General features: G+C 45.1%; 2 protein-coding genes across 5 annotated transcripts in view; both read left to right on the top strand.

The window, feature by feature from the left end:
* The first annotated feature begins 632 nt into the window (after window positions 1-632).
* Window positions 633-3901, top strand: naif1 (nuclear apoptosis inducing factor 1). 2 transcript variants are annotated; one of them, XM_033995513.3, is made up of 3 exons: window positions 638-1332; window positions 2151-2204; window positions 2583-3796. In XM_033995513.3, exons 1-3 carry the CDS (start codon window positions 891-893, stop codon window positions 3050-3052), a joined length of 966 nt encoding a protein of 321 aa, XP_033851404.2. In that variant the 5' UTR covers window positions 638-890; the 3' UTR covers window positions 3053-3796. The 2 variants fall into 2 exon arrangements, with proteins under 2 accessions (XP_033851405.2, XP_033851404.2); XM_033995514.3 differs by lacking the exon at window positions 2151-2204 and having other exon boundaries at window positions 633-1332; window positions 2583-3901.
* Window positions 3902-4187: 286 nt separating this feature from the next.
* The window catches only part of LOC117396892 (early estrogen-induced gene 1 protein-like), a 44554-nt gene continuing 36935 nt past the window's right edge, over window positions 4188-11806 (top strand). The window contains exons 1-2 of one of the 3 annotated variants that reach the window (XM_059005449.1): window positions 4188-4327; window positions 5459-5933. In XM_059005449.1, the coding sequence (XP_058861432.1) occupies window positions 5788-5933 (146 nt within the window). In that variant the 5' untranslated portion in view covers window positions 4188-4327; window positions 5459-5787. Of the gene's footprint in view, window positions 4328-4369; window positions 5184-5458; window positions 5934-11806 lie in introns of those variants that run through there. The other 2 variants (XM_034927605.2, XM_034927606.2) reach the window with 2 other exon arrangements.

The raw sequence follows: 11806 nt of genomic DNA, 5'->3' as shown, positions 1-11806 counted from the left end.
GGTTTATCCTGGAGGCATACAGAGTGACTAAATCAACCGCTATCTAGGGGTGTCTCCCACATTCTTCCATGTATTCTGCAAGCACTTTGCAGACAGTATATCTGGTTAACATTTACCAGAGATACTCCTGACTGGCCCTTAAAACCCGTAGGTTACCTCTATAGTTTATTTTAGCCCAATCGGCTGAAGCCATTGCTGTCTTGGGTTGAGTTACTTGTGGTGCCCTCTAGTGGTCATTGGAAGTGATTACACTTTTTTTTATTAAATTGACACTTTTCCAGCTTGGGATAACCAAAAATTCACACCATAAGAATCTGTATGCATACATTGTCCGGCAACGTAACAACCGATGTTGTTCTGTACACGCTAGTCTCAAGTTTAGCTGTAATTTATTATGAGGAACCGTTTTTCAAGTTTGCTGAACTTCATGCACTGGGTAGGTAGGATTCGATGCGAGTCATACGCGCATTTCGGTGACGTTTTCCACACGAATATTAATCCAGGATTCTGAGTGTTTCTGTTTAACCTACATTGTGTTGTATTCAAATTGCACCAGGCTATGTATTTAAGGATCATCTCGCATGTAAAATGCGCACACATTTGCATTCAGCGTGTCCGCAGTCTTTTTTGAGTGACACTAGAACTTAACAAATAGCTGCAGAGAAGTGCGGCGCGGTCCTCGGGACCTGAACAAATAGGAATGCAGGACTCCGGAGTAGGCGGGGCGTTGGAGCCCTTGCGGACGTAAGCAGGAGGAAGAAGCTAATTCTGGTAGCCATTACGCTGCGCACCTCCATTAAGTAAATCCTACTATTTTTGCGTATACTACGTACACTTTTTTTTAAAAAAAATTAATTAAAGAAAAAAATAAATAAAACATTTGCAATATAATGGCATCTCAAGCCAAAAAGAGAAAAATGAATTTTTCTGAAAGGGAGGTGGAGATTATACTGGAGGAGATGGAAAAACAAAAACACATTCTCGTTAACCACTTCAATGCCGGGGTGACGCACATTACCAAAAACAGCGCCTGGGTGGAAATACTGAAAAGAGTGAACGCCGTGACCACCTGCCAGCGAGAGCTGGCCGAGGTCAAAAAAAAGTGGTCCGATCTCAAAACCGAAGTCCGGCGCAAAGTAGCCCAGGCGAGGGCGGCTATGGACGGGACGGGCGATTGCACTTCGGTCCCGGTGATCCTAACATCCACGCAGCAGCGGATTTGCAATTTGCTGGGCGAGGCGACGATCATCAGCTTACCGGCTGGAGACAGGGGAACCGAGATCCCGGTAGCGATGCCACTGAGTTCGCCAACAACCGTAACGATAACGCAAAGTAAGTCTTTGAAGAAGTGACGCTGCATTTAGCAAACCACCGACGAGGGCAGACAAGCCTGCAAAGTTAACATCATTATTAGAAAAGTTTTAACCTACTCGCGCTGCTCTGAAGTAAATACATGATCTCCTCCAACGCGAGAAAGAAAACAGGGGAGGTACTAAACAAAATTAACTAATGACAGCGCCGTCTAGTATGGTATTTTCTTTCTTCAAAAGCATTAAACCTATCTTGTTGTCTAATTTCGAGTAAGATTACTAGGTCCCATTCTATCAATTTCCTTTTCAGGACTCTTGTCAAATAACTCAGCCACTGACTCATTGCTCATTAGGTATCGCAGCTTTTTCAAGTACAATGCCACTGAAAAAAACAACACACTTCCTGTGCTGTAGGTCAGAGAGCCGTTGGAGTGAATCTGACCTACGGCTTGGTGGTCCAGTGGTTAAAGAAAAGGGCTTGCTACCAGGAGGTTAAAATCAGCCACTGACTCACTGCGTGTGACCCTGAGCAAGTCACTGAACCTCCTTGTGCTCCGTCCTGCAGATGAGACGTAAAACAAACGAGGTCCTATTGGAAGTGACTCTGCAGCAGCAGATGATGCATAGTTCAACCCCTAGTCTCTGTACGTTGCTTTGGATAAAAGCGTCTGCTAGCTAATTATCCTAATTTAATAATGAAGGAAGTGATGACAATAGCGGGAACCAGGAAGTCGATTTCAAAGCCGTGTCTGTGGGTGCTTTTAAAAATATTTTGTTTAGCTCTATAGTGCCTTTCCTAATAAGCCTAGTATTTATGTTCTTTATTGTCTTAACTCGTAGACATTCAGACATCTTCCTCCTCTGCAGTCTGTGAAGTGCAGAAAACACTAGAAGGTAATGCAACACTTTGATTATTTATTTTGCCTGACACATTTTAACATACTAGTTTTAAGACCCTAGGAATCTTTGATGCTAAGTTTGGAATATCGTCATGCCAACCGATTTGTGATGTATTGATTTATTTTAATCTATAAACGCTTTATTCTGAGTAGGATTCTAAATGTATTGGCAAGAAAAGCCTGGAACGTCCTGTATGAAGATTTAAAAAAAAACAATAAAATCTATACCGTTTTTAATGATCCAGCCTTACAGTAAAGGTGAATGGTGGCAGTGTGTAGATCTGGTTCTGTCTGGAATGACCATTAAAATCCACCAAGAGTGACAGCAGCAAATAGAGTGAACTCTGAACCCCACTTGTGTGTTTCCCTCCAGACGAGACCACGTACCACACGCTGGAGGAGGGGGTCGTGGAATACTGCACCACGGAGCCCCCCCCCGCCACGGAGCCCCCCATGGAAGTGCTAACCAGCCCGGGCGAGGGCCCCTTGAAGCCTCAGGAACTCAAGAGCCGCATCGCGCTCAACTCGGCCAAGCTGCTGCAGGAGCAGAGAGTGACGAACCTGCACGTGCGCGAGATCGCGCAGCACCTGGAGAACCAGAACGACCTGCTGCAGATGATCCGCCGCTCGCAGGAGGCCCAGGCGTGCGCGCAAGAGCGCCAGGCCCAGGCTCTGGAGGGCACGCAGGCCGCCCTCATCGCCCTCATCCAGATGCTGCGCCCCGCCCTCAAAGACTTCCGCAAGTTCCTGCAGAGCAGCACCGGCAACAACTCGATCGCCAGCGCCCCGGCGCAGAACGAGCAGCCCGCTGAAACCGGACCGCAGGACAGCGGGCAGCCCTAGAGGACCCTGGAGGGTTAACACGGGGAAAAAGTGTGACCGAACAGGTCAAAACAGACACTGAGAAGCGAACGACAGACACTGCACAGTGAAAGCGTGGGGGTACGGAATGGTTGTAGGGTTGGGGCTCAGTTTCTGTGTTTTAGTTTCCAGGTCTGTTTTAAGCTGTTCCATCACGTCATTGATCAGAATTTCAGTGAGCACTGTTCCGTTAAGACGAGCTTCTCTCTGTGGAAAAACAAATGACTTCAATTGCAGTGTTGCAACCCTTTTTATTTGCAAGAGACATTTTTGTGTACAGGAGACTTTTGCATTAGTGTTTTATTTGATTCCCTTTTATTATTCAACAACAACATTCAAAACTACAGGTAGACCACGCTTTATATACTGCGTATTAAATATATATTTTAATTTAAACCTGCTTAAATTCTGTTTTGTACAGTGCTTCAATAAACATGGGGGGGAAAAGGGATATCATTTATTTGTTAATCCATAACTTCAAAAGTTAGTGAAACAAATGGACTTGAAATGAAAGCAGTTGAACAGTTATTTATGTCTCAAATATAAATTCCATTCCTGTGGGTTTTTTTTACTATAACGCTGTACTACTTGAACTGCTGTATTTGTAAATAATGTTTTTAAATTGAATTAGAGTGTATTAAACGCCAGCCACTTGCACTTAATATCGGGACATATTAAATAATGAAAGAAAAACTCAAGCATCTTAAGGAGGCGTGGGACTCGGGTTGGATACTGTGATACTGCAACGAATCCAGGAGAGGGCGCCCCACACAAACATTTTGACGAACAGTAAACTATGACGAATGCGCTCAATTTGCACTAGTGAAAAGTACAATTGAAATAACAGGTAGATGCCAGTTAAAGCAAGATCTAAAATTACGAAGTAGCCTGTCCTCAAATTAGGAGAAGGACACTTTAATGGGTTAAAGGACTTTCCTGTAGCTGGGATATTTTCAAAAGCATATTCTATTAGATGGGATGTGCACAGCTGTCTGCACAAGCATTGGTGGTTTGAGCAGCGGGTCTTCTGTTACGTTACACTAACATTTCCAAATCACAAGTCGTCGGATAAATTAAAACGCCTATTATTCGAGTTTTGCACAGTATCGTTTTAACAATTGCGGGTTTTGACGGCGAAACCGGCTTTACACATGCCACGCCCACTGACAGTGTATTATATAGCCAAGGAAAAATAATATAGACCAGCCCTGCTTTAAAGGAATTTGCGTAACCTCCATAACAACACAGTATGTTTCGGTAAGTATCTTGGGACGGTGCGATTCTTTAACCCAGCTACGGTTTCTGCTCATGCGTAGGCATCGTTTTAACAGCGGCGTTGCATTGCAAGCCCATTGCGTTGCAAATAGTCCTGCACCAGATGCATGTGACTCCTAGAGGCGGTGCTTTGGAGGCTGGGTAATATCCCCATCTGCACTCAAACTGCGGGGAGCAGATGGAGAGATCGGCTTGCGGAAGGAGGTGTAGGTTATGGGCTCGGAAATAGACTAAATTCTGTTGTGATCGATTATTTGTTTATCGTTCATCCCAGTTGCAAGCCCACGCTTTGGAGGCTGACCGGCTAAAGAAAGAATCGAGCTCTATATTTTTTTGTGTGTGTGCGTGGACGTGGGAAGTGAAAGGCAGAAAACTCAATCTGGATTTCGTTGCACTGTTAATGGTGGGGATAAAATCAGCGACCGCACAGTAAACTGACAAGAGAGAGACTAGAGAGCGAATTGTTAGCAAACGCACAGCGAAAACAGCACAAGAAACGCAGCCACCCCGCCGCAACTGAACTGAAGGAACATTTAAAAAGGAGGATATTATTTTGGAGTAGGTCCGCGTTGGCAGAAATCTGAGCGAGCAACAGTAAGCTTCACTCAACTCAACGGCTAATCTTGTTCTGCAGGAGAAGCGGAAACGTGAACACATACCGTGACCGGTACCGGGGAAGTCGGTGCTGCTCCGGGCATCGGTACATTGCGTCGCGCTTGTGTTCGCTGCTTCAGGGTCTGTCCGCGGTGATGTTCCCGCTGACAGCCAGCCGTGAGATCCACAGGGTCAGCACAGCCTGAAGAGTTCAGTTTTCTCGGATAGCATTATACTGCAACAGGTAAAAAAAAACAACAATAAACACGCCTCGAGTTTTAATTATCCGTTTCACGGTGTATAAATCTAAGTAATGCGAGTGCACGTATATTCTTTAATGCTCAATCTATATTATTACACAATTCTGTATGAACTCCAAACCGGTTCAACGTGTTGCGATATCACGTACAATTCCATTCAAGCGACGAATCTTGTCGAAAGTTACGTCCTGGGTGGTTGCATGATACTGTACTTTCTTTATATTGACGTTGCGTCTTGTGCTTTTTATTTGTCTTACAGATCTTCTGGTGTCCTGCGAAACCAGCCTTTATAGAAATGACGAACCAAAACCGAATCATCAGAAAGAATTTCCAAGCGCCAGATTAAAACCGGACGTCCCAGAAACCGATTTGTATTCATGGTTTAGCAGAACTGTTTATTTTTATTTTGTTTTTGTATTATTTCATTTTTTTTAATTGAAATTTATTACAATCCGTTGTGTACTTTTTTAAATTCTATTTTTTTTCATACACGCGTGTCTTATTACTTTCATTCCGTGGGAAATATTAAAGAACGTTTTTTTTGTGTTTGTTTTCGTCCTAATTGCGAGACATTGGGACTGATTGTCAATGGCGTTTCTAATGAAGAAAAAGAAGTTTAAGTTTCAAACGACCTTTACCTTGGAGGAGCTGACCGCTGTACCGTTTGTCAATGGTGTGCTTTTCTGTAAAGTAAGGCTGCTGGATGGAGGAGATTTTACAACGTTATCTTCAAGGTAAGATCATTTTATTCATTAATAATAATAATAATAATAATAATAACATTTAGTTACATTTGTACCGAAGAGCACATTTATGTAAGGACCGCTATTGCGACCATTCTTGTATAAGGACCGCCTATAAAGACCACCTCTTAGCCAGCTACCTGTATTGCTGTTCCTGTGCCGCTACAGGTAAAGTGAAACCTGTCTGCAGTCACCTGTACTAAGCGGTCACCCCCATTCTTCCTACAGCAGCTGCTAAACCCAACAACAGATGCATCGCCCTTTTTTCACAGTTATTTATTTACCACTTTGATCTTTTGATCTCCGCCAGTCTTGGGATGGCAAATTGTGTTTTATTGAGCCCTGCTTGTCGAGTCCTAGTCGCCGGTGCGGCCGTGCATTTCCATCACACAGCTGAGTCACATCCGCGGCGCGTTCATGGACGGTCCTCGGGCGCTCTGTTTTATAGCTTCACTTTGCTTACTGCCGGGCGCTTCCATAGGTGCAGTGCATTGCTTCCGTAATAAACACGGCGATGGATGCATTCATGTTGCAGATGCCGGGTGCCTTTAGCTGGTATTGCTATGTCAAGAGTGACGGTGCTGCATTACAGTGCGTGGTGGCATGTTTATGAAGGGACTCAGCCTAGCAAACACAGCAGCTATGGACTGCTTGCGTGCACTGTACGTGTACAATTGAAAGACTTATCTGCAGGACAGATCTGTAGATGTGATGCTGTGTAATCGTTCTTGTTGGCATTAAGGTAATGCTGTCCTGTCTGAGCTCCACCCCAGTCTCCAGTTAACGACAGGGCTGGCGATGCAGGTGTGTCTGTTTGCATCACAAAGTCTTCTGTGCCGTTGTGTCTGAAGCTTAGTTCAGGGCTATGCTTCTACACACTTAGGAAAAGTGGTTCCCTGGGCGTTCTGTGTGGAACCACAGAGTCCCTTAGGGCTTTCTTTGGAACCTTCAGTTTAGGGTTCCTAATCAGGGGTTCCGTTTGTGACGTCATGGAAAGCCCTGCCCCCCCCCCCCCCCCCCAAAATTCTATTTAGAACCGTTTTGGTGGTTTTGTCGTTGACTCTCAGTTGGATGCGAAACGGGTGTGCCAGAGTATTATCTCCCCGTGTGATTGTTCATTTCACTGTGTGTGAGAGTGAGGAGCTGTGTGCTGGTGATCGTGTTGTTTTGTATACAGTGGAATAATGTAATTGCATCAAGGGGTTCTGGTGACTCCACAAACCATGCGAGCGAAGCCCGAGATGCAATTGTAACCTAAAGTTATAATCTAATAATAAAGCTATCCTGCAATTCTAATAAGGAAACGCTGTGCACACTGTCCAGGGCTGCGTTCCCCGGGGAGCAGGAGTTCTAGAGCCCCTGTCACATGACGGGTGCAGGAGTTCTAGAGCCCCTGTCACATGACGGGTGCAGGAGTTCTAGAGCCCCTGTCACATGACTGGGTGCAGGAGTTCTAGAGCCCCTGTCACATGACGGGTGCAGGAGTTCTAGAGCCCCTGTCACATGACGGGTGCAGGAGTTCTAGAGCCCCTGTCACATGACGGGGCAGGAGTTCTAGATCCCCTGTCACATGACAGGTGCACACATCGCCAGCATTGCCTCCCTGCTGGAGCTCCCAGCTGCCTCATTTGTTCAGATTTGTTTAGCGCACAGTTACGTTGCACAGTTATCTGTATGGAAATAGAGGCCTGTGTTAGACAGAGACTGCCTGCCGCTGATCACTGATTTACATACCCATGAAATGGCACATGTCCAGTGACTGGAGCACTGCTCTGTACGTGTGATGTGAAGAGAAGCTGAAATCATTGTAACAAACGCACGCACCATTTCGCTTTGAGAATTTTCACGTTTTATTAACGTCCTCGTCCTTTTGAAGAGCTCCTCAAATATCCCCTTCAGGAATGAATGCAGAGTTTTTTAGGCTTCGCTTGTAGGGCACTGCAGACCCATCTGAAATCCACAAGGCTTGGAAGAGTCAGTAATGGAACTTCTTGATCATTAAAAAGGCTAAATCCTAGGTTGAATCTTAAACGCACGAAGCCTTATGTAGTGAACCCAGTTCAAAGCCGGCACTGTTTATTGAAATGAAACCCATGTTTGTTCAGTCTCAACTTCAGGTTGAACCATGTTTTCATACAATGCTCTTTCTTGATCCTTACTACAGCAAAGGCAAACCTGATTCAGCTGCGTTGCACTGTTTCCAGGTTGGCGGTATACAGCTAGCAGCCTTGCTGTCAAAGCTTCCAGAGTGTTGGGCTATGGAGCTTGTTACCTATACACCGGGGCTAATCAAGCTTGTACTAGTAAAACCTGGAATGGGTGAAACTGCTGTGCAACAGGAGTCTTATTCCCATCCCTGTGTTTTAATGATTCATTACTGTCTACAAACGACCGTATGTAAATCTTGTTACAATTTGTGAAGCAGTGCTTCCCAGCTGTTTGCTCCTATCTTATCCAATAATTTTGGGTCATGAAGCATTCCTGGTAAAGGTTTGCCCCGTATCTGTGTGCTGTCTGCTTTGTGCGTTTCCAGCTGTGCATGAGTATTATAATTAAAGGTAGTCTCTGACCCTGACCGGAGAGAGGGAGGTAATTGCATAATTATTACCAAACGAACCTCCTAAAAGTAAAGCCTGATAAACTCAAATAAAGCGCTTGCTGCGTTTTCTTGTGTGTTCAGAACTGGAAGAAGCGAGTTCTGCCCCTCCCTCCCTCCCTTACAAGAAAATCAAATCTCAGAAATGCGACCCACACTGCAGACGTTGCTTTGAACTGTGTGTGGTTTGTAGCCCGGCGCTCGGTTTGATGTGCACACCCGCACCCCCCCCCCCGAGGGCTCGTCCCAATGCTTGCTATGCTCAGCCGAAACCCATGCTTACAAACCTGACAGTAATTAGCAAGCAGTGCACTGGAAGTAAGAGGCACTGCCAGCATGGCACTCATTGCCTTGTAAATGCTCTGTGTGTGTGTGTGCCCGTGTACAGTTACTGTGTATGTAGTTGCCAGAGTTAGGAAAGGCAGCCGATAAACTTTCTAATTTATTTATTTAACCAGGGTTGAACCCCTGAGTTAAATGTTTTTTCCCAGGCAGTTCTTTGAAAAGGAGAAGGGGGCAAGATTTATAAAACCAATGACAAAAGCACACCAATCATTGAAACAGGACAGCACACTTGTACACATTTGTGTTCTGCTGCACATAGAAATGGGATGTTCTTTGTCATCGATTTCATTCAAATACCCAGGGTTTAATGCTATTGTCTTCTGCTATTGCAGATGGATTTGATAGATTATTTCCTTTTTTTTTATAGCTGGTATTCCCTGTTGAGAGAGTGCACTCTGTAAGGAATTGGTGCTCACAAAGAAACAAAAGATTCTGCATTAAAATGAGGCCGCTTGTTTAACTGTGTGTGTGTGTGTGTGTGTGTGTGTGTGTGTGTGTGTCTGTGTGTGTGTCTGGCGCTCTGCAGTTGATGTGCTACGACAGAGCCTGTTTGAGAAATTTGCCTCCCAGCTTTGGCTGTTCCTAACCAAAACAACATGATCAAAGAGCATTTCTCAGCTCCATTTAAATAATTCCTCCGGTCTTCGCCTGTGTGATGTGGTCAAGCAATTACATCTCGTCCATCCTTAATTGCCCCTAACGGCAGGCCTCCTTGTCCGGCTTGCTGTGGCTGTTTCAACTCGACGTCTTTCCCTCCCCGGGCAGTCGAAAGGTCTGCGTGTTTATTTTCTGAGCTGTCAGACGGATCTCCGTGCCGTTTTGTCTAAACAGCACAAACTAAAACAGTGATGCAACACAGCACTGCTTCACAGCACGTTCTAGGTTTTAAATGCGCTGAAACATTTTTCCAATCCAGTGCCTTTCTTTAAAACCTCTTCCCAGTGCTGTGAATGTGTCTCAGGGCTTTTAAAACGAGGCTGGAAGTTCTTATTTTAAAAGTGCTTTAACCAGAGCAGTTTGCATTGAGGTGGATGCTCTAGTTTTCAAGAGCTCCCTGGATTGTCTAACACCATAGCAAGGGGATTGAGCAGTGGAATAATCCACCTGCAGTCCAGGCATCCAGGTGCTTCAGGACTTGTCTGTCTGCAGCTGGGAGTGGCTGTGTGGCACACAGCTGGTTTTATTGCATGCATGAATATAGCAGCCTGTCAGTATCCGGTAATACACCACAACCCCCCCCCATCATCATCATCACCACATGGATGTTTTTTCAAGTGGTAATCGCCCGTCTTGAATTAGTGATGACTCCCAGTCACTGGTATGGGGAGAGCTGTTTGCCTTGGATACATGATCCCTGAGTATTAAACCCAAACCATTCTCAACAGGGGGCGTGTGGATTGACTAATATTGTGAGTCTGTGCCTAACGGCGATGGGCCCCGCCCCCCCCCGCGGCTGTACCAGGCAGCTGCTGCCCTCTCTACAGAGATGCAGTCTCTGGAGCAGCGAGGGGTTTAACATCACACCACATTGCAGCACTGTTTGTTTTCTCAAACGAAAAGCTTGGCGATGTGCGCTGCGTTCGTGACACTGAGAGCGAGGTGTTGTTTCCCAGGGGAGGGGGGGTACAAGACCCCGTGATGTCACAAACAGGCTGCCTTTGTTTTTTGCACGAGCCTCCCCAGCCCTGCAGTGACTTGTGAAGAGGACCGTGCATGCCCAGCTGTGGGCTAAAAGACTGTCCTAACAGGAACCGTTTTTCAAACTCCCACAAACACGGTCAGCTTCCGTCTGTCTACCTTGTTTTTGGTTCTGCAGGTCATTACTAGAGCAACACCGGGCTTTGACAAAACAGAAACTTAGATGTTGTCTTGCACAGCGAAATCTGTGTCGACAGGTCACTGAAGGGACTGAGTATAATAATGTGGCAGCTTTTGGAGACTTCCTGTTAAGACCCCATCCCCCCCCCCCCCCCCGCCTCCTCACACCTTTATTAAAAGCGTAGCGCAGTCTCTTTCTCTCTCTCTCTCTGTCTGTCTCTCTCTCTGTCTGTCTGTCTCTCTCTCTTTCTTCTCTCTCTGTCTCTCTCTATCTCTCTCTCTCTCTCTGTCTCTCTCTGTGTCTCTGTCTCTGTCTCTCTCTCACTCTCTGTCTGTCTCTCTATCTCTCTATCCTTTGTTCAGTGAAACGATTGCAATAGCAGATTGAGAGATACAGAGTGTGTTATTGTCAAGGCCAGCGGGCGAGACGGAGACCCGCATTTGCCTGCATGTCTTTGTCTGCAAACCTAGGGCACTGCAGCCGAAGGACAGTTTATACTAGAGCAAATGTTTAATTAAATAATAATAATAATAATTCTGCCAAAATTCCTAACACACTGTCAGATTTTCAAATTAGATTGGAACAATACAGTTTTTTCCTGAAAGGTTTTAAGAAAAAAAAAAAAAAAGTGGTTTGCGTTGACTTCAGCCACTGTTGTTTCGAACAAAGGGGCACATTTGTTTTCAATATCTGTTCAGGCTTCTTTGTGTTTCGTTTGGTAATGTGTAGATGATTCAGCTTTCAGCCATGCAGCACGTCTTGGTTTCTCGGACCAAATGGAGAGGGGGAAAAAAAATCGAAATAGATTTCTTTTTCTATTGCAATCCAAACCCACGAGGCCATGTGCATTAAAGATTGATTTTTTAATTATTTCATTTGTTGCAGAATAAACCTGACAACCTCTCCAACTGGGAATATGTTATCAATTTATTTTAGCGACACAGTTGAGGGATAATTGGCAAGTCTGCTTTCAGAGAGGATCTACAGTATGGCGATGTTGTGTTTTCTTTTGACTTGCTTGCTGAAATGTGTATTTTTTTTTCAGAATCGAGTTGAAATCAATTCCCTGTACTTGGAATCAAAGCTCCCGTTTCTGTGATGTTC

The sequence above is a fragment of the Acipenser ruthenus genome, chromosome 31, assembly GCF_902713425.1.
Source record: "Acipenser ruthenus chromosome 31, fAciRut3.2 maternal haplotype, whole genome shotgun sequence".
Lineage (NCBI taxonomy): Eukaryota > Metazoa > Chordata > Actinopteri > Acipenseriformes > Acipenseridae > Acipenser > Acipenser ruthenus.
This window is presented reverse-complemented; position numbering and strand designations above follow the sequence as displayed.

What these genes read in the sequence shown, in the direction of transcription:
- naif1 (XM_033995513.3), top strand. Translation starts at nt 891, where the DNA reads ATGGCATCTCAAGCCAAAAAGAGAAAAATGAATTTTTCTGAAAGGGAG. An exon ending in AACCGTAACGATAACGCAAA is followed by an intron (nt 1,333 to 2,150) that starts GTAAGTCTTTGA and finishes CTTAACTCGTAG; the next exon opens with ACATTCAGACATCTTCCTCC. An exon ending in AGTGCAGAAAACACTAGAAG is followed by an intron (nt 2,205 to 2,582) that starts GTAATGCAACAC and finishes GTTTCCCTCCAG; the next exon opens with ACGAGACCACGTACCACACG.